We start from the raw sequence: 23,195 nt of genomic DNA, 5'->3' as shown, positions 1-23,195 counted from the left end.
CTCCACATCATGACTACTTCTCCTGGCCAGATGGCTTGGTGAACCTGCCAGGGATTATATTTGAAGAATGCCCTACTTGGATGAATTGCTGGAGAGCAGTTAATATCATACAAGCCTATGAAATTTACAAACAGGAAAAGACTAGCCTGAAGTTTTGTGATTGTATACTTCCTACCCTTCCTCCGCCCCACCCACCCCACCACTCCCCAATCACACAGCAATGTTATCTCACACACCCCCACCCCAATCACACAGCAATGTTATCTCACACACCCCCACCCCAATCACACAGCAATGTTATCTCCTGGAAGAAGCAAATTTTTAAAAAGGTTCAATAAGAAGAAAGAACAGAAAATGTCCTCTCCATCCCATCTTAGACAAAAGAAGAATCTGGAGAACTACATTCCAACAAGCATCACCTTCAGGAAAAGACTGGATAAAATTGTGAATGAATCCGAAAGGACCCAGGATCTTCCAGAATTATTTTTACAGCCAATCTGAACAAATGAGAGTTTATCAGCCTCAACAATCTAACACTGACACCAAGTGAGACTACCCCAAGATGTACAGTCACACTGGCTGATGGTTAATCCCCTGAAAATTCACAGGACTGAGGTAATATTAATACCCTTGCTAGCTGAGAGCAACTAACTTGAAACAGATTGAACCTGGGATCTTCCTGGTAATCCTGCATTTTTCACACATAGCTACTAAGAGATGGTCTAACAGTGGCCTGGAGCAGGTGTCTTCTCAGTCAAAAAGAGGTCCATAAGATTGGGATTGAGGAGGGGGAGACGCAAGGAGGTGAAAAGAAAATGAAGGGGGCAAAGATAATTTTGGGGGCGATTCTCCCGGCCCACTGCGTTACTCTAGCAGCACAGCGGGCTGGGAGACATAAGCAGAAGATGCATAGTGGGCTTCCCGCTGGGCTCCATGGCTATCGCGCGTCTCTGGCCATCAGATTTCCATGATGTGGAAGCAGTGCTCCGAAAGCTTATGGTATTTGCTACCAAATAAACCTGCTGGACTTTAACCTGGTGTTGTGAGACTTCTTACCGTGTATCAGATTTTTCGACATCATCAGCTCTGCGCCAGGTATCAGCACATAGCTGATTAACATATTTAAATGCTAATTTAAATCCCATTAATGGGCCTGGGACTGAAGTCTCCGCTAGCCACTCCGACCCCCGACAGGAGTGTTTCACTCCAGCGGGATTTACAACAGCCCCCCACTAATGGGGGGCTGGTGGCCCGACCCCGGGAGTTCGGGGCTGCAGGGAGGGGACGGGGGGGCAGTTGGTGCTGCGGGGGGGAGGGGGGGCGGTCAAGGCGATCGGGACTGCCAGGGGTGGGTGAGGGGGAGATCAAGGCGGGCCAGTGGGAATGCGGTGGGGTTGGGGCTGGCCCAGAGATGTCCAGAAAGCCTGTGATCGGGGGCTTGGGCATTCTATGTGGTAGTAATGAGGAGAACAGGGCTGGCCAGCGATTGAGCTGGCCAGTGATTGGGAGACTGGCAGTGCGGGACTACTGCGCATGTGCTGATCTCCACTCTGGCAGATCAGCGCATGCGCAATGGTTTGTTCAGCGCGCTGCTGCCAGCCTCTCGAGCGGGAATAGGCCGTGCCCCTTGATTTTTAATGAGATTCATGCTAGTGCACTCTGCAATGCTTAGAGTGTGGGAGATTCATTTTGAAAATCCTGCTGAAAGAACCAGGGGGATTTACTCCAGTTTTTACACAAATTTGGCACTTAGAATTTTTTTCAGAGAATTCCACACTTTATGTTTTTGCTTTATACAAGTCTTTAAAATGTTTTGTTACCAAGCCAAAATAAAAAATTACTTTCAACTTCTTTAGCTTGAGTCATCATTTTGTTGAGGGACATTGATGCTCTTCTCAATCTTTCCTCAAAGTCCTTGTCATGCGATGGATTCCCATTTGGCTTCAAGTTTGTGATTAAAATTTCCAGATCTCTAATCACACTCTTGTGTTTCAATACCTGAACGATAGACACACAACATGACATGAAAAACACGCAGCAAGAAACCAAACACAAATTCCAACAACTCAGTCAGTAAACACTCCATACTATCCAAAATTTCACTTCGAGCAAACAGAGCTCAAAGCTTTCACAGTCCTTTTAAACCTCGGAAAGGAGCTATAAAATATGGTTCATAACAGAATAAAGCAAGGAAAACTTTAAGGAGATTGGGAATCTCACACCGGCAGTGGCTGAAGTGATTGCATTAGGGCTCCAGCGGGTAAGTCATTGACATTCGATAACCTGATTCATGGTCAAGCAATATTGATTTAAAGTACAATCGTCTTCACTTCTAAAGGATGCTACACATGTTTACAATTTCCTCGTAACTAGGGGGCTGCAAAAATTGGAGAGAGACAGGGAGGGAGGGAGAGAGACAGGGAGGGAGAGAGAGAGACAGGGAGGGAGAGAGACAGGGAGGGAGAATCTCCAATTTTTGCAGCCCCCGAGTTACGAGGAAATTGTAAACATGTGTAGGAAGTGTTAGAAATAGTGAGGTTTTTGTTTGAAAAGTTTAACTACAAATTAACTTCACTGCATTGTTCTATCTGAGAATGAAGAATGATGGAGAATACAGCTAAGTGTCATTTTAAGGTAAGTACTCAAAGCCTCAGGGCTTAAAATGCATTCAGTGAAATGTTAAAGTGAAGTGAGAAGGATACGGGAGATCAGTTATGCAAATCCATGGGCTGTGATTTATTTCTCATGCTATCCTGATAACATATGAGTGATTAAGTTAGTGTGGGGGGTGGGGGTGATAGCTTCCTATGTTTCTTTGTGAATTGTTTCCTCTGTGACTCCAAGGAGAACAATTCCCAAACTTATAGTTCAGCAAGAGATTTCAGATGTTAATGTCTCTGTTTTGTTTTACAAGATCTGTTTGCCTTATCCACTTCCACTTTTCAATCATGCTGTCCTGCACCCAGTGGTTTAGAGTTGAATATATTTTCACAGGCACTGGCCACCTGTGCTAACACTGTCCAGATCACCATCGTTGAAATTTGAGTCAATTCAAACACTGAGGCATGCAGATGGATAGGGTTCTGCTTTCAACCAGTTTCCAAATGTATATACTGTCCATTTGGTCAGTGAAATTTACAAACTGAGCATCAGTAATGAGTAGTAATGCTTCACAAAACATATTTGCAAAATGAAGATGACTGCCATATTAATATGATAACGACAATGTCACATTTGTGAACAGATAATATACTGTCACTTACTGGAAATGTATTTAACTCATAGCTATGCAATTATGTAGATGTCTATAGTGGGATAGGCTAAGTGCCATCTTCTCACCACCTTTGGTGGCAATGTAGAGAAAGTTGTTAACACACGACTACATGGTCCCATAAGTAGTGTTCCTACAACTATAGTAATCTGCCATCCTTCATCACTTATTCACAAGGTTTTTTGAGAGTGAAATTGTATTGATAATCTCTCATTGATAAGTAATTCTTCCATTTGGTACTTTAACAAAGGCTTAACCCATTTAAGATAAAGAAGCTAATGCTTTTGTGGACACAAACTCATTAACGCGTCTATTATTAATATCACACAATAATACTTCCACTCTGCAGCCCCAAATATCTAGTATTTTCCAGTGCGAGTAGAGGTACAGTGTAATGCTGATTTAAGATAGAGGAAATTTGTATGCTTGATTTATGCCAGTCTTAGACTATACCGCAGATTCCTCAATCTTTCATGCTTATTAAGAAAACCTCTGTGTAAATCTTCTGCCACTTATTTCTCCTCAGTGAGGCCTACTCTGCATTGCCTGTCTCGTTGAATTGTTTTTTCAATCACATTACATTAAAAATTGAAAACTTCCGCCATTATCTTTTCTTGAACATGCTGTGCGTAATGTGTATAAATGATAGACTGATGCCTTTATACTAGAAGAGGAGCTTCATGGACAGTTTAATGCTAGTAATAGACTCAAATTCACTCACTGATTTTCCTTTGTTTGTGACAGATGTTTCTGTCCCGTGTATGCTAATAAGATTAGCTGCAAGAATGGTGTAAAAATAGATATAATTTTCCGCATATCATTGAATAAATGGAAATGCGGAAATTCTTTAAAACAAAAGCTGACTTAACATTCTCTTAGCCAAGTGCTGTATTAGTGCCTTCTTCAACTCTTGTGCAAATGGGGGGTCAGATGCGTACCTTGTTTTTTACTGCTTGATAACAGTTTGGGCACTCCTGGCATCCTGTGGTGCTATTGTAATAGGTGTCTCCTGCACACTGGTTACACTTATCTCCAAAGACTCCTGACTTGCAATCACATGTTCCATCATTCCTGCACTGTAAGGACCAAGAACCACTTGGGTCACAGTTGCATGCTGTAAGAGTAACAACCATAATATGAAAATGTACGATAAGTCATATTTTAAAAAAATTTCATGACTATCATTTAAATATTGAAACATGTGGGTGGGATTTTCCAGTCCTTCCTACTGGCAAGATCTTCCAGTCCCGCTGAAGGCGCATCCCCACCACGGATTTTCCAGTGGCAGTGGCAGGATTCAATGGGAAATCCCATTGACAGCGGCGGGACCAAAAGATCCTGTCACCAGCCAATGGTGAGCCGCCTCCTGCCACTGAGAAACATGTTGCAGGGACACCGGATAATCCCATCCATAGTATTCCATTCAAACAATCCCAGTTTAGGCATCAAATCCATTTGTGTACAGGGTTCAAGGAGAAGTGGGGCTTCCTGCACAATGCTATCTGAAATCAGGTGGGAGAACATTAGGAAATGTTGGAGGCAAATTTAGTGGTGAGGTCAACACTCTTTCCTTGCCCTGATCTTCACGGAATTGTTGCAGTGCAGGAGAGGACATTTGGCCCATCCTGTCTACACTCATCCTGTAGCACCTCATTCACTAATTTCTTTTAGGGAAAGAAATCTGCCACCCTTACCCAGTCTGGTCTACATGTGACTAGATGTGACCACTCACCTGACGAAGGAGCAGCGCTCCGAAAGCTAATGGCGTTTGCTACCAAATAAACCTGTTGGACTTTAACCTGGTGTTGTGAGACTTCTTACTGTGTTTACCCCAGTCCAATGCCGGCATCTCCACATCATGACTACATGTGACTGCACAGAGCGTAAGACATAGAAGCAGAAGTAGGCCATTCGGCCCATCAACACTACTTTGCCATTCAATGGGATCATGTCTGATCTGATATGATAATCCTCAACCTTGCCTTATCCCCATAATCTTTGATTCCCTTACTGATTAAAAATCTGTCGAACTCAGCCTTGACAGACTTAACAACCCAGCCTCTACAGCTCCTGCGGTAAACAATTTCACAGATGCACTGCCCTCAGAAAGAAGAAATTCCTCCTCATCACTGTCTTAAATTGGTGACCTCTACGCTGAGATTATGGCTTCTGGTCCTAGACTCTCCCACAAGGGGAGACAATCTCTCAGCATCTACCCTGTCAAGCCATCTGAGAATCCTATATATCTCAATAAGGTCACCCCTCATTCTTCTAAACTCCAATGAGTACAGGCCCGACCTATTTAACCTCTCCTCATAAGAAAATTCCTCCATACCCAGGATCAATCTAGTGAACCTTCTTTGGACTGTTTCCACTATCAGGATATCTTTCCTTAGATAAGGGGACCAAGTGTCAGTGGTGCTGAGCTAACCTTCAGATCTCAAACTGCAGTAAATTAATACTCCAGCCACAGGTTGAGGGAAGGAAGGTGGATGGAAAAAATCATAGATTAGAATCATAGAATCCCTACAGTGCAGAAGGAGGCCATTTGGCCCATCGAGTCTGCATCGAATACAATCCCACCCAGGCCCTATTCCCATAACCCGACATATTTACCCTGCTAATCCCCCTGACACAGGGGTCAATTTAGCATGGCCAATCAACCTAACCTGCACATCTTTAGACTGTGGGAGGAAACCGGAGCACCCGAGGGAAATCCACGCAGACATGAGGAGAATATGCAAACTCCAACAGACAATGACCCAAGGCCGGAATTGAACCCGGGTCCCTGGCACTGTGAGGCAGCAGTGCTAACCACTGTGCCACCGTGCCACCCCTTTCTGAAGTCTTTCTCCATTTAAATAATATTCAGATCCTTTATTCTTCATACTAAAGGGCATGCCTTCACATTTTCCTCCATTATATTCCATCTGCCAAGTTTTTGCCCATTTCACTTAACCTGTCTATATTACTCTATAGACTTGCCTTCCCACCTATTTTTGTGCTTTCCACAGAATTAGCAATAGTACATTCACTTCCCTTGTCCAAGTCATTTAGATATATTATGAATAATTCCGGCCCCAGTACTGATCCCTGTGGCACTCCATTAGTTACAGATTGCCATCCTGAAAATGTCCCTCTTATCCCAGCTGTTAGTCTCCTATCAGTTAGTCAATCCTCTATCCATGCTAATATACTATCCCAACATCATGGGCTCTTAACTTATTAAGTAGCCTTTTGTGCAGTACCTTCTCGAATGCAATGTGGTTGACTTTTAAATGTTCTGAAATAAACTAGCTACTCAGTTGAAGGGCAATCAGGAATAGACAATAAATGCTGTCCCAGCTAGCGATGTCCACATCCCGTGAATGAATAAAAGAAAAAGGACAGATTGTAACTTGCTTTAATGTTGAACTGGGTTTGCTTTGTGCAAAATTGCTTTGATGAAATAGCAAACTTCCCGTCCCGCACACCGTGGGAATTTTGGCAGGCGGGACAGAAAATTTGGCGGACCATGTAAAGGTCTGCTGACCTCGGGCAGGAATATCCAATCTTTGGGCGCGCGCGGCCAGAAAATCTCGTCTTTATGTCATGGAATATAAGCTAGCATACATACAGTTCAAAGACAATTCTTACGTTTGCACTTTTCGGTAGGATTGGAGGCAAGTGCATTTCCATAAAAGCGATCTTTACATCTCTCACAGAGGCGTCCTGCAGTATTGTACAGACATTCCCGGCATTCTCCAGTCCACTGATCACAGATTCTAACCAAATTAGAATCAACATTGTTGTTGCATGAACAAGGTTGGCAGTGCCTGCCTGCCTGTGGGTTACCATAGTATCCTTCCTCACACATCTCACACCGTTTACCTAGGGAATTTGTACAGTAACATTAAGGAATGGAAATTTCATGTGTTTGAATTTCAAAATATGTATTAACTAAACAAAAAGCAAACTTCATCAAATCAACTATCAACAAACAAAAGTCCATCTATGTTTTTCTCACATTGATAAACCCTGTCATGTTAAATTGTCAAAATAGGACCGGTTAATCCTTCAGCAATCTGTATAATAAGGTGCGAATGGAAAAAAGTTTGGTACCAGAACACTTTATAATGGCAGTAAATGGTAATGGCTCAGTATATGTGAACTCTGTATGGTGAAATGAATGGAAAGGATTTGGTCTGTTTGATTTCTACACAGTGATAATGACTGGATAGGCGTTTGATCTATTGAAATTCTCTCTAATGATAGTGGATAAAATAATTTGGTGGAATTCTACAGAATGGTGAAATTTAATAGCATGAAATAGCAGTGAGCTTCAGTGGTGATCTGTGTTATAAACTATAATTGATGCAAAGTCCGTGAATCCTTTTCAAATGGAAGTATATAATCACTTGATCTTTCTCCTCATTTGCTGTTTGTGAAGCTGAGCTCTGCACAAACTGATTGCCAGTAATGGCAGTTCAAAGGTACACTGTAGTCTATTATTACAATTACGAGGTTTATAAAATTGTTATATGTTGGGAAAGTATCTTTAATTTAAAGTAAAATAAAAGGGGTCATATGAACTGTTCTTCAGTCTACCTGCCAGCAAACCTGGGTGATTTGTTTGTTAGAGATTAAAGGGAGGGAGGGGGGGGGGCAGATTGTTTGATGTGGAAGTACAAAGTATTTACACTTGGTGGCAATAGCCTGTGCTCTAACAATGGATACACTGTGAGTCTCCAAAGTCTCAGAAAAGTTTTGAGTATGCTGAATTGTAAACAGTTGTGCTTTAAACTGTGTATTCACTTCCAAGATAGAAGAGAATGGGGTCTCTAGGATAGCTAATCAGTATTCCGACCTGGATACAAAGACTATGTGATTCATGATGACATGGAGATGGACTTTGAGAGGAGAAAGGTTTCTGTGATATCCCTGAAACTCATCGACAAATTAGTCTATCCAGCTAGAGGCAGTAAGATGCTATGGTTCACCATGTAGGAATGCGGGCGTGAGCTGACACTCAGACTGAAAAGATCAAAATCATGAGGCATTAAAACAACATTTGTAACATCTGGTTTATAGCAACCAGTAGCTATAGGAAAAACAGACACATGTCAGGTTATAAATGAGTAAGAAGTTTAACAACACCAGGTTAAAGTCCAACAGGTTTATTTGGTAGCAAAAGCCACACAAGCTTTCGGAGCTCTAAGCCCCTTCTTCAGGTGAGTGGGAATTCTGTTCACAAACAGAGCTTATAAAGACACAGACTCAATTTACATGAATAATGGTTGGAATGCGAATACTTACAACTAATCAAGTCTTTAAGAAACACCTTTCTTAAAGACTTGATTAGTTGTAAGTATTCACATTCCAACCATTATTCATGTAAATTGAGTCTGTGTCTTTATAAGCTCTGTTTGTGAACAGAATTCCCACTCACCTGAAGAAGGGGCTTAGAGCTCCGAAAGCTTGTGTGGCATTTGCTACCAAATAAACCTGTTGGACTTTAACCTGGTGTTGTTAAACTTCTTACTGTGTTTACCCCAGTCCAACGCCGGCATCTCCACATCAGGTTATAAATGAAGCATCGTGTATGTTAATTTACAAATGAAGTACAAATAAGAAAGATCTTTACTTGCTGTGTAATGGGGTTTCATTTCAATTATATTCGGATGAACTTTCAGGAAGACAGATAATTGGAGTATGGATAATGAAGAGGGTTTTAGATTATATGGATACATTTTTCATAAGCATTCACACGTTAGGAATCTGTGCTGTATAAGGTGAATAAACAATATTAGATCTAACCTTAGAAGTGCTGAACAGGGTATTGGTGCAAAAGTATCTTACAGTGTTGTTTCTTTCTGCTGGTGTTTTATGCTTAAAATTGATAGATTGTACCTAAAACTTACCCATTGTTTTTGCCGGACAGCCCACACACACTATCTCTGTTGTTCCTGGTGTCACAGTACAACCTGTACCACTTGGACAGGGGCAAATCCTACAACCACTTGGTTCAGAAGAATCAACGTAATAACCATGTGGGCAGTTTCTGGGATGATCATTGGAGAAACAGGAACCTAGCAGGCAACATGAAAAAGCACTTTATTAATAGTGAAAATAATGACTGGACAAATAGCTACTGAATTCCTACCCAACATATATTGATATTTGAAGGTGTTGATTAACACTGAGTCAACTATCATCTCTGGGATTTTGTTCCACTATCTTATGGGGAGTTTTTTTATTGAACCCTAACTTTGCATAAAACTTGTGTATTTTATACCTGTTCTCTTTTGTCCTATATCCATTCCCACTTTAAATATTTGCTTATATTTACCTCATCTATAACTATACTTTGAACAGTGTATCATATCTCCCTTAACTTTCCTTTATCTCCAGCCTCCATTTACCTCCGGGTGCTTCGGTTTCCTCCCACAATCCAAAGGTGTGTAGGTTAGGTGGGTTAGCCATGCTAAATTGCCCCTTAGTGTCCCAACACAGATAGGTTAGGTGGACTAGCCATGGTAAATTTGTGGGATTACTAAGGGTAGGATGGGGGGGGGGGGAGGAGGGTGGGCCTGGGTCAGATGATCTTTCAGAGAGTTGATGCAGACTTGGTGGGCTGAATGGCCTCCTTCTGCACTGTTGGAATTCTATGGTTCTACGTTCAGACATTTGAGCTTTCTTGGTAACACAGGGACTGACATCTGCTACAAAATTGCTGGCATTCCCGCTGACCCAATCTCTAGGAGCACAGACTGAATTAAATCCCTAATTGGCAGCGGAAACCCTGCTACTGGATGTCCCGGCTCCATGGGGACATTTAGTTCTAGGTCTTTCCCCAGTAGGGTGGGAATCTTGACTCTGAAAGTTGTCAGCCAATCAAAGGCCAACATCTCTCCATTACCAGCAGTATCACTAGGAGTGGTGGTTGTTGCTGGTAATAATTTACATCAGGGGTCATTATTGGATTGCTGGAGAAATATAACTCAGGGCAGAATAGTGGACATGGTGAGGGAACCATGTCACTAGTAAAGAGGGGAGGAGGGATTGAAGGAAAGGTAGGACAGTGGATCTCAATGGAGTATTTTCCTGCTGCTGAGTCCCTCAATTAAGCACTGCATGTCTTCAAACAAGGTGCACGCCCCACCTCTAAATTCATCTCTTTGCTTAGTTGGAGGAGGGATGGGGAAGGTGTGGGCATTAAATTTTACCATCCACACTTAGTCTCTTAATCCCTGGAACCATCCTGGTCATTATTGTTCGGATCCTTTCTATCCTTTTCCTGATAGTGTTCCAGATTTGACTTACAGTTGAGGAGAGTGGCCTAACATGTTCTGGGTTGTAGACCAATGCTCTGAAGATGTCCTTTATTGCGTGAGTTACCTGATTGATAATTGCCTCACGTATGAAACATGGAAAATACAGCTAGTAATTGATTTAGTTCTTAATTCTCAAATAAACACTAAGTTGCCTCGGGCATAAATATTATGCAATACCATAAGAAATCGTTAATTTGATCCATCAGTCAAATCCACCTTTGGTCAAAGTCATGAGGGAGAAGCTGGCAAGATTCATGATTAAATGCAATACGATGTTTTTCTTTCTGGCAATTTCTGCAAGGTTTTCTAACTTTTATTAAATTATTAACTGTGAAACCTGATCGCAACACCATCAAAACTGTCCATAGAAGTTGATGAATGCAAGGGTATGAGAGACCAGAATTTATGATCAGCAGATTAAATCAAGGATGTTTCAGTGATGCATTTTTAATCTAAAATGTGGCACTTGGCGGAATCCAAAAGCACAGCAACAATTTGGCTATCATTAGTGCTCTGATGCCATCTTCCCAATGTTGGACTCAGCTGCTCTTGAGAGTTAGTGGGCAGGGTTCTCCAGACTCGCTCACCCCGAAACCGGAAAATCCCACCTGAGATCAACAGACCTCTCCATGGTCCGCCCCTCGCCTGCTCCAATTCCCAAGGCGGGCGGAAGGATAAAATTTGCCTCAGTATTTCTCAGCTTTTTATTGCTGTTCACTGATCAAATAGATCAACAGGAAAAAATTTACTGAAGAACAAGGATATCAAATTTCACCAAAGCTGATTTTTAAAAGGGATATCCTTGGTGAGAGGTGGGCAATATGTTTACAAAATGTGTTTAGGTAATCTTTACCTCTTTGTAAATACCTAATTCAGCATTGCGTATTACATCAAGATACATGGTGAAGCCCTGTTATTTCAAGACAGTTTGACTTTATCTTCCTGCACTGTTTCAGCTCACCAGCTGAGCTGGAAAATGTCATGTTCATCTTGAGGAAGACATGGTCCCAAAATGCAAGATGTGTGTGAAGATATAAATTATCATCACATTGTTCCCATTGTGGGATCTAGTGAGCTCACCTCACAAATAAATCCTTTAAAAACATGTAGCTTTGCAACAAATGATGGATGATTGATTCTGTGCAATAATGCTTATAAAAATCACCAAAATAGAAAGATAATAAAGAAAGTGAATATCTTCACTTGTAACTGTTACTTTGGCTCAAAAGTAGTTACTGTGATCTGATGAGATACAGTATTCCATGCAAAGTTCTCCAGTAACATTTATACTGCCATCCATTTTTACCAAGCGTGCCACAAAGCTTAATGAAACAGAGTGGTAAATCATGATCTGTAATCGAAGCCAATCTACCAACAAGCTCACCAGTTTCAGGGTCACAGTTATCACTGGAACCTCGACAGGTGCATGGCACACACTTGCTGAAACTTCCAAGGTTGCGATTTTGCCTTGTGTAGCCTCTTGCACATTTCTCACAGAACCGGCCCTCATAACCTGTTGGACACGTGCACTTCTCGACCCACTGAGCAGGGCTTCCAGCACCAGGTCGGGCTGTGTGGAGAATCACGTTATCGATGTGTCCAGCGCCTGTAATAGAAAGAATCTAAGTTACTTCCTGTGTACAGATGTGATGCAGACTGCAATTGGACCAACCGACTGGGAAAGACTTGGAGTCAGCCACTAGGGCTGCCAGGAGCCACGACAAGTATGCTTTACAGACCTGGGTCTTCATCCCAGTTCTAATGAAGAAGTAAGGCTCTCCCATCCTTACCCTTCAACCCCCAAACATTCCCCAAGCCCCATCCATGCAATCTATGCCACCATCCCCACCCATTCTATGGCCCCTCACCCCCATGACAAGGTATACCTCCCACTTTCCCCATCCATTCCTATGACCCCCCTCCCATACAACCCATGGCGAGCTATGGTACTTCTATGACCATTCAATACACTGTATGGAAGAAATGAACCTTAGAATGACCATAGGATGTTTAAAAAAGCTTTTTATAAAGTCATTTGTTGATAACTTTCCACTTTCTTAAAAATAAACTCCTTTTTTCTACAAGCAAATAAAAACGTCAACCACCCTGACCCTTTGAAGTATCAATAGCAGAAACTGCAAGCATTTGAAACATCTTTATCTTGTGTAAGTAAAAGTTACATAATTGACAGCATGAATCAGAGAGCCAGAGGTGTCCATCAATGTTTTGCCTGGAGCTCAGGTATTTCAATGCTCTAATGGATTTCTGGGCTCTCTGGAGCGGAGGAGGCTGAGGGGAGACTTATTAGAGGTTTATAAAATGATGAAGGGGATAGATAGAGTGAACGTTCAAAGACTATTTCCTTGGGTGGATGGAGCTATTACAAGGGGGCATAACTATAGGGTTCGTGGTGGGAGATACAGGAAGGATATCAGAGGTAGGTTCTTTACGCAGAGAGTGGTTGGGGTGTGGAATGGACTGCCTGCAGTGATAGTGGAGTCAGACACTTTAGGAACATTTAAGCGGTTATTGGATAGGCACATGGAGCACACCAGGATGATAGGGAATGGGATAGCTTGATCTTGGTTTCAGATAAAGCTCGGCACAACATCGTGGGCCGAAGGGCCTGTTCTGTGCTGTACTGTTCTATGTTCTATGTTCTATGCATGCCCAAGGTTTCAGTCTATGACCAGGAGCTATTCCTAGTGGAGTAGTTCACTCATCTCGGCATCACACTCTCTTGAGCTGTCTATATTGATGATGAGACACATGCATGAGTTGCCAAAACAAGTGTGGCCTTCTGCAGCCTTTGAACATCAGCCAGGGTGTCTGCCTGCCAAACTGAAAGTCTATGGAGCAATAGTCCTGCCCACTCTACTCTATGCATGAGAGACTTAGACAGCATACTGTCCAAGTATGACAGTGCCCTGTCAAGAAGCTCAACCACTTTCACTTGAGCTGCTTCAGGGAATCTCTGCAAATTGAATTCCAGGACAAAATACCAGACACTGAGGGGCTCACCCGAGCTGGCATGCCAATCACCCACAACATATCACAACTGAGATGGGCTGGTCAAGTAACCAGAATGCTTGATCCCTGTTTACCAAAATGAATCTCCCACAGAGAGATTGGCTGAGATTTTCCAGTCGCACAGTGGCATGTTTTCCAGCAGTGGAGGCCACAGGATCATCTGGTCCCATCAATATCTACGGTGTTTTGTGTGGCCTGCACACTTCGCCACCAGGGAACCTGCCACGGGGTAGAGGCCGGGTCACCATCGGCAGGACTGGAAGATCCTGCCAGTGAGAAGGGCCATAAAATTCTGCCTATTGAATCTGGAGTGTGATCTATTGGCTGTCAAAGGAAGCGCTTCAAGGACATTATGAAGGTTTCACCAGGAGTTTTGACATCTACTTCGAGTCCTGGGAAAAGTTTGTCGAGGACTGCTGCACCTGACGAAATGAGATGCATCCTCCTTCAAAAGCAAGTGTAAGTCCGTGGCAGAGGGAAAACATAAGGAGAGGAAATCCCGAGCCAGCAACGGACCCAAAACTCAGTCGTCTGTGATATCCTCTCCTATTTACAGCACCTTCTGTGTGCAAATGTGTCTTAGAAGTTATCTGCGTACCCAACACAACTCTACCAATTACCCCAGATGATGAACATGGTCATCTTCATCTCAAAGAACAGACAAGAGATAAATCTTTTCTCACTTTATCTTACTTCTGCCTCTCGACTTAATTTTTAACACTATCCTTCCTCTATTTCATTTATCTTTTAAAAAACCTGCATAAAGTCAACTTTCCGAAGACTTACTTTGCCTGTTGTATGTACCACGGATTTTGATGGCTTTGAGGTTGCTGAGCACCTGCTGGAAGTCAAAGGAGGTCAGAAATGGCTTCCATCCATACTCCAAACCCTCATGGAGCCTACAAAGCAAAACAAGGTTACTAATCTTTTCATTTGAACCTCCACCATTGGCTAATTAACAAAAACGAAATACAACAACAGGATATTATAGTCCTTTAGACCAGTGAAATGGCATAGTTTATGTTCTTGTGAAGAAGTTATCCGGTAATGCATCATGGAGTTGGGTCTCAAATAGCCAATTAAACAATTAACTCCATTTATTCAATCATTTTCTTACCATAAAGTTGACTATATCACTTTATCAGTGTAATCAATGCAAAATTTACAGCCTTTTGATAGATAGACAATACTCTTTGAATTTGATGCTGAAATATTCCCATTCAGCGCAGCTCAGGCCAGTGCTTCATTTGCCAACAAGAGCATTAATTGTAATGCATAATGTGCCCAGGAGATGGAATGAACCCAATCCATGATTAAGACAGAAAGAATTCCACTCCTGGGTTAGCTGAAACGAAGATCTCTTGGATTCAGAACATCTGCAATATCTACCTGTAGTTGTATGTCTGCTTTGTCGTAGAAGGGATTGGGTTATTTTGTGCATTCACTTGAGCAGTCAGTGTCTGACTATCTCCTTCCAGTATCAGATCTTCTACTGATGGGTAGGCACCATTTCTTTCCACAAAGAATGTGAAGGAGAGATTCTGTCCATAACTCAACACTTGATTTCCCAGGAACTTGGCTAAAGATGAAAGAAACAGGTGACATGAGTAATGGACTTCATTCTCAGCCAATCATTCTGCACAGCACAGTTCCTTATCCTGAAACAGGCCAGAGTATGGGTTCTGTCTTGTTAATTGCCAAATATTAATGATAAATTCACTTTAATCATTGTCTTCCTTAATCCTTGTAAAGGAATCGAGTTGTGGATCATTTATAATGGAGTAGAGAAAGCCAATGGACAATTGTACTCTTGACTTGATCACTGGTTTCAGAATTTAACTCGCATAATTAGTTTTTTAAAATTATATGTTATAGTTCTTGTGTACTTTCTCCACCCAAGTGATGTTAACAAGGAACACAGATGGAATAGCTGGTGAGTATCATTGTTAATGTAGCAGTAACAAAGTAAATATGCCTACAATAAAATCACAGACTAGTACCTCCTCAGGGTTGCAGAGCTTTGCCAATGTCAGTTAGGGGACCAGTGTATGAAGATTTAAAAATATGGGGATTGCAGATTCTAACAATCTTTCAAGACTTGTTGAAAAATTTTTTTAAAATGACCAAACTTGAAAATCAAATTATTTCCATTAACAACATAAAATGTCACATAAAATTAATGTTTTTTTTAAGGTGAGAGTCTAAGGCACAACATTAGGATAGATCAATATCAACAATATACTTGTAAATAGTAAGCTCCAGAACAGTTGACAACCCAACCCTATAGTCCATGTCTATATTATGAAGTAATGAGTGTTAGAGGCAAAGACTTGCAAGCCACATGTAACTGTGTAAAACAGCAAATTGTCAATTCTTGAAGAGATTGGAAAATGGGTCAGAATATGTCACGTGTGAGATGGACATCCAAACGTTAAGTTACTGTATCTTATTTCATATGGGCAGGTTATCAAAGAATGTATCAGCATTTCGACATACATAAAATGAACCAGCAATAACAAAATTGTGGGGCTAATACATGAAATGACCATCATTACTCTCAACTCACCAGAAGCAACAAAGAACATTGGGTAGTCATCGGTAGCGTGAACGATAAGGTCTCGTGATGATGATCTCATGAGAGGGACGTCTCCACCCCTGCGGTACTGTGCTTTCCATCCTTCAGTATCTGCTTACAAGAACAGACCAATAAACCACACATGCCTTCATATAATCCATGGCAATTAGTAGTCTAATGTTGCAGAAATATCCCAATTTAGCTGCAATTAGTAAGTTAAACTACACTATCTTTAAGCCAGAGAAAGATATTACCATGGAAATCATTATCTAGAACATTTTTGTTCAAACATTGAGTGAGCTCACACACAAATTATTTGTTCACTATCTTAATTTCATGAAGAGGGGTTTGATAGGAGTGTGTTAAGCATTCATGCGATAACATCACTGACGGCAATTTTGAAACTATATAGTTTATTGATAATTCCATTGTGTTAAACTGTTGGCAGTGCAATATCTAAAGCTGAGTTGCTGTAGTACCTGAATCAAAGGTGGTGGTGATGCTATCCTTCCTGTAACCATCTTCCACCTTGCAGACTGATGAATGTCCGGAGCAGAAACATGCTGAGCAACCCATGGGGTTGTCTGGATGAAGGTTGTAATAACCCGACTTGCAACTGTGGGAGAGAATAAAACATTTAGAATATATGATTCTTCTTCCTTTTCTCCCCACCAGTTATTCTCCCCCGAGGGTACAGATACAATGCTCAGATACAAGTCCTTTAACTCATGATGGAGAGCAACAGCTGCAAATGTGAACTAAGAAAGTGATTGTTGACAAACAAAAAAAAATGTGCAGCATGTCACAGTCAGAACTTACTCCCATCACTAACTGCATTTTCTCGAACAAGTCAACGGATACCAATTAAGAGTGGGAACCCAGGCTGAATTCTTACCTCTGTGACTGATAGCCAATAAAATATGTGCTTCTTAATGCTTCCAACACATACCAACTGTTAACACAACACATACAGAGAATTGAGTGCCGTGCATTTACATCCTGAACCATTACACAGGATGATTCATTCAACTCCTCTGCCCTGTGATCTGACTATTTAAATTAGCAATGGTGCCTTTCTTCTGGTGCTCCAGGCATTGCTACATTACACTGCCAATGCAAATAGCATCCTCCTTCTAAAGCGTGCTCAGCGTGGCCTCATTATAACAAACATCCTCTTCCAGCAGTAGGACAAATACTAAACCACACGGAGGTACCCTCGATCAAAGCATTAGCACTTCCTTTGTTATATATTGTTCTGGTCAAAGATCCAAGTGATGTCTGCATCACTTGATCCATGTGGGAGACTGATGCCTGTAAAATGGATCAAAGATTTTTAAATCATGAATGAACATCCACCTAGCACTAAAACATTCCAAAGCCCAAAAATCCAAGATAGAAAAGAGAAATGTCTCAGCACTGAGAGACAGATATCAAATGCAGCTCACAACCGATCGGGAAAATGTTCCAACATCTAACATCTAGAACAGTGGGATTAAATTAAGTAATCTGTACTAGACTTTTGTGCTGAAAGCATTGGTTTGAGCATCGTTTGATGAAAACAATGCTGAAATAAGTGGCCTCCTGGAGATAAGAATGAGCAGCCTCATTACCTGGCAGAATAAGCCAAAGCTACAAATCAAGAAGGCAACAAGGCTCAAGGTTGAAACACAAAGGCAAACCCAGGAGATAAAGAACATGTGGTGGCAGAGAAAGCAAACAATATGCTGACAATCATGACATATGGAGCCTTTTTGAAGCTACCAGGACCATCTATAGATTAATGTCAAATGAACAAAATCTCCTTCACTCACAAGATTGTGTTTCTCATTTTAAAGATGACAATGCCATCCGTCAACACTAGAAAGAACATTTCTAACAACTCCTCAACCGTGAATCCACAGTGGCAGCTGATAATCGCCAGTCTACCCCCCACTGCGGTGTGGTAGAATCCACTGATGGATTACTATCAATGGGAGAGTTGCAATAAGAAATCAAATAGATGGAAAACAGCAAAGTCCGCAGATGTGTTCAAAGCTATTGGACTTTTGCTCACATCAAGGTCAGAACTTCCTGGCCGTTCATGCCAGCGGGATCTTCTGGTCCCACCGCCGGCACACCTCCACCGCAAGTTTCACAGCGGCAAAGGGTGCTTTCAATGGGAAACCACCTTGAGAATGGCGGCAGGACCAGAAGATCCTGCCACTGGTCTATAGTGGGCCGCCTCCCACCACAACAAAAAACATGGCGGGTTGCACAAAAGTCCTACCCCAAGATCCCATGCACTCATCCTATGGATTCTGGAGGAAAAAGAACTTACGCTCCTCTTCAACCACAACCCTCCCTCCCCCACCCACTTCTGCTCCCTACGCACCACCACCTTCAGGAATGTGACAATTGTGACTATCTTCAGGATTCTGGAATATGTTAATCACTTCCTATACCTAGGCAGCCACCTCTCTCAAAAGGCCACCACGAACAAGGAGATTCAACACCGGATACATGACATCAACTCCACCTTCTACAAACCAGTGGCTATTTACCAACAAAGACCTCTGCAAGTCGGCAAAAGTCCTAGTGTACAGAGCTGTAGTCATCTCCACACTCCTGTACCATAGTGAGTGTTCCAGGGAAAGACAAAGTAAATACTTCAAAGACATTCTGAAGTGTGGCAGCATTGACAATGATTGAGAGGAACTTGCTACCAATCATTCAAAATAACCTGTCCACCAAACTGCTTCACACTTTCAGTCACAGCATCTTAATGGTGAGGCAGAGCAGGGAAGAAAAGAAATGGAAGCAAATCCTGCACTCCGGATCCTACTACCTTGTGGGACATCCTTGCCCCATGTTCCAAAGAACCACGTGTCAACAATTGGCCTGTTCAGTCACATGTAATATATATTTTGCAGATTTGTTGCAAGTTTTTATAATCAAATTATTTTCCATGAATGGTCCCCATTTAAATTTAAACCTGAAAAAACACCCTCTATCCAGCTGTTTTTTAAACAGACAATAATAACCAACTTTAAAGATCCTTAAAGAAGTTGCAGTTTAGAAAAATGCATCTCTAGGTGCAAGCTCACAAACTAATAGAATGGAACTGCAGAGAATGGCTGAAAAAGTAGCAAATTAACCAGTATAGAATACTCTAAACGCTATTAAATCAAATTCAGGAATATAGAATAATTTGTTTGTTAATATTCATTATAAATGTAGTGTAAAAAGCATTAAAATTGAACTAGATTTTTTTAAACAAAATGTAGAGCACTTACCGGTTACAGTTGGAGCCTTCCACATTATATTTACAGGTACATGTTCCTGTTTCAACATCACAGATTTCCGTAACGCCGGCCATATTACACGTACAGCGCCTGTCAATACCGAATACAGTTTAACAATTAAAGATAAACTGTATACCAAACAGTGATTCATTTGTTGCAAGTAACAAATACTTTTCCTTATAATTTTCTCCCATCTGATCCTAAAGGCGCTAACTCGCACTTCATGTGGTTCCATAGCTGCTCTGCATGCAGAGAATTTATTATAATGAAGAGGTGCGGCTGGTGTTTCTTTTCTTCTTATTCATACTGGCAAGGCCAGCATTTATTGCCCATCCTTAATTGCCCTCTGAGTGGCTTGCTAGGCCATTTCAGAATCAACCACATTACTGTCAGAAGTCACATGTGAGCCAGACCAGATAAAGGACAGCAGACGTTCTCCTCTGAAAGGCATTCATGAACCAGATGGGTTTTTAAACAACAATCTAGTGGTTTCATGCTTGTTATCAATGTGTCTAATGTTTTATTCCAGATTAATTTATTAATTGAGTTTAAATTGCACCAGCTGGCATGCTGGGATTTGTATTCATGTCTCTGGAGCATTCATCTGGGCCTCTGCATTACTAGCCAAGTAACGTTAGCATTATGCTACCATCCCGACAAAAGGCCAACTTTGTGACATATGAAGTGATGTGGGTTTATGTCAATGCATTGGGATTACAGCATGGGAGGCTTATGTGTCACCAAAACACTGACACGGCCTTACTGAGCTAAGTGGCTTGTTTCTGCAATGTAACATTCTGTTGAAAGTGCAGAGGTGAAATTATAAGAAAATTCCAAAAGTTGCATATCGTAAATAAAACGGACCATATTGCAAATAAACAGTAAATCTATCAGTATCTCTACAGGGAAAATGACAGTTTACTTGTCAATTGCAGAATTGACAGAGGATCTACACACAGAGCACTAGCCTATACCACAGGATGTAGGAGCAGAAATAGACCATTCAGCCCATCGGGTTTGCTCTGCCATTCAGTGAGATCATGACTGATCTGGCATTATAGTTCTCAACTTCACTTTCCCGCCTTATCCCCATAACCCATGATTCCCTTACTGATTAAAAATCTGTCTATCTCCACCTTGAGCATACTTAACAACCCAGCCTCTACAGCCCTCTGTGGTAAAGAATTCAACAGTTTCACTGTCACCTAAGGGAATAAATTCCTCTCATCTCTGTCTTAAATGGGTGACCCTTTACTCTGGGAGTATCCCCTCTAGTGCTTAACGCTCCCACAAGGGGAAACAACCTCTCAGCACCTACCCTGTCAAGCCCCCTGAGAATCCTATATGTCTCAATAAGGTCGCCACTCAATCTTCTAAACTCCAATGAGTACAGGTCTAACCTACTTAACCTCTCCTCATCAAAAAATGCCTCCCTACTTGGAATCAACCTAGTGAACCTTCTCTGGATTGTCTTCAATGCTGGTATATCTTTCCTTAGCTAAAGGGACGAAAATTGTTCATAGTATTCCAAGTGTTGTCTAACTAGCACTGTATAGTTTTAGCAAGACTTTCCTAAGTTTATAGAACCATAGAATCCCTACAGTGCAGAGGAAGTCCATTCGGCCCATCGAGCCTGCACCAACGCTCTGAAGGAGCATCTTACCCAGGCACACCTTCCTGCGCTAGCCCCATAACCGTGCACATTTACCATGGCTAATTCACCTAACCTACACATCTTTGGACATTAAAGGGTCAGTTTAACATGGCCAATCCACCTAACCTGCACATTGTTGGACTGTGGGAGGAAACCGGAGCACCCGGAGGAAACAAACACAGACATAGGGAGAACGTGAAAACTCCACACAGACAGTCAGCCAAGGCCAGAATCGAACCCAGGTCCCTGGTGCTGTGAGGCAGCAGTGCTAACTACTGTGCCACCGTGGCCCCTTCCTTATACTCAATTTCCTTTGAAATAAAGGCCAATATTTCATTTGTCTTCCTGATTACCTGCTGAGCTTCTATGATAGCTTTAAATGTTTCATGCACGAGGACCCCAAATTCCTCTGTGCTGCAGTTTTCTGCCATCTTTCTCCATTTAAATAATATTCTGCCCATTTATTCTCCTTACCAAAGTGCATAGCTTCACATTTTCTGACATTATATTCCATCTGCCAAGTGTTTGTCCAGTAATCTAACCTGTGTATATCCCTCTGTAGGTTCTTTGTGTCAAACCCCACCACTTGCCTTCCCCATCTGTTTTTGAGTCATCCGCAAACTTGGCAATTGTACATTCACTTCCCTCGTCCAAGTCATTAATATGTAATGTAAATAATTATGGTCCCAGCACTGATCCCTGTAGCATTCCACTAGTTACAGGTTGCCATCCTGAAAACGTCCCTCTTGTCCCAACTCTCTGTCTTCTATCAGTTAGCTAATCCTCTAACCATGCTAATATGCTATTGCCAACACCATGGGCTCTTAACTTATTAAGAAGCCTTTTGTGTGGTATCTTATTAATGCTTTCTGGAAATCCAAGTATATTACATCCAGTGGTTCTCCCTTATCCATCCTGCTCGACACCACCTCAAAGAATTCTAATAAATTTGTCAGGCATGATTTCCCCATCATGAAACTATGCTGACTCTGCTTGATTAGATTATGTATTTCTAAATACCCTAACATGTTCCCAATAACAATATCAACCTCCCAGAATTTTCTGTTTCTATTATCCATTAAATGTACAGCTTTTGTATGTCACACTGTGGGACGGGGAATTTCAGTCAGGAGAAGTTATCAGCTCACTTACTTGCAACCAGTGCTGGATAATGAGTAAAAACCAGGCTGACATTTGTCACATTTGTCTCCAATCACACCTTCTGGTTTACACCTACAACGACCATATTCATCACAACCACTTCCTGTGGAACCTGAGGAAACATTAAAACAAGATTTTGTTGCGGGCACGAAATGTAGTTCATGTCAGCTTTTCTTAACACTTACTGCTGATTCGAAGTTTGTGAATGCAAAATCCACCCAGGATTTCAGGATCATAATACAGGTTGATCTTCAGTATAATCCTAAAGAACTGGGTGTTGCATTATTAGAGTTGCTGCCCTCAGTCTATAAAATATATAAAACTGAGGTTCAGGTAGATATTATAGAGCCCAGGGTAATTCTGAACAAACTGGCTGGCTACAAGTACTTTGCATATCAATGTCACAGTTCAAGAAGCAGCTCATTGTTCCAGTGTTTTCAAATGGTTCAACAATGTGATAAAGAGAATTTTGAATAATGCACTCCCCTAATTATTGCTTAACATGAGAACCATCCCATGTGCTCTATTGCAATCTGTTTACTACATGAACAATGGACAAAAGTCAAAGCTGTTCTTCCTTCTTCATTTTTCTTCAAACTTTCTCTTAACCTTGAGGGTAAGCAGAGCAACAACCTGCTTCCTGGGTACTCCCGATGCTGTCTTGGTTAAATCATATAAAAGATAATACATTCCATGGAGTCTTTGATGTCACCAGTTTTATATCACTAAAGATGAGATATAATTTTTAAAAATTCATTAGTGGGACATGAGTGTCGCTGGCTGGCCAGCATTTATTGACCATCCCTATTTGCCCTTGGAGGACAGTTGAGAGTCAACCACATTGCTGTGGCCCTGGAGTCACATGTAGGCCAGATCAGGTAAAAAAAGGCAGATTTCCTTCCATAAAGGA

General features: G+C 41.7%; 1 protein-coding gene across 2 annotated transcripts in view; it reads right to left on the bottom strand.

Moving 5' to 3' along the window:
* Positions 1-23,195, bottom strand: part of LOC144497294 (laminin subunit gamma-1-like) — a 64,779-nt gene that overhangs the window by 17,312 nt on the left and 24,272 nt on the right. Inside the window, exons 3-13 of one of the 2 annotated variants that reach the window (XM_078218328.1) lie at positions 22,277-22,397; positions 19,462-19,560; positions 16,669-16,805; positions 16,181-16,300; positions 15,004-15,193; positions 14,401-14,513; positions 11,969-12,190; positions 9,172-9,339; positions 6,908-7,141; positions 4,210-4,385; positions 1,842-1,998 (exon numbers count right to left, since the gene is read on the bottom strand). In XM_078218328.1, coding sequence (XP_078074454.1) covers positions 1,842-1,998; positions 4,210-4,385; positions 6,908-7,141; positions 9,172-9,339; positions 11,969-12,190; positions 14,401-14,513; positions 15,004-15,193; positions 16,181-16,300; positions 16,669-16,805; positions 19,462-19,560; positions 22,277-22,397 — 1,737 coding nt within the window. Of the gene's footprint in view, positions 1-1,841; positions 1,999-4,209; positions 4,386-6,907; positions 7,142-9,171; positions 9,340-11,968; positions 12,191-14,400; positions 14,514-15,003; positions 15,194-16,180; positions 16,304-16,668; positions 16,806-19,461; positions 19,561-22,276; positions 22,398-23,195 lie in introns of both variants that reach the window. The other variant, XM_078218327.1, reaches the window with a different exon arrangement.

This window comes from Mustelus asterias, chromosome 8, assembly GCF_964213995.1.
Source record: "Mustelus asterias chromosome 8, sMusAst1.hap1.1, whole genome shotgun sequence".
Lineage (NCBI taxonomy): Eukaryota > Metazoa > Chordata > Chondrichthyes > Carcharhiniformes > Triakidae > Mustelus > Mustelus asterias.
This window is presented reverse-complemented; position numbering and strand designations above follow the sequence as displayed.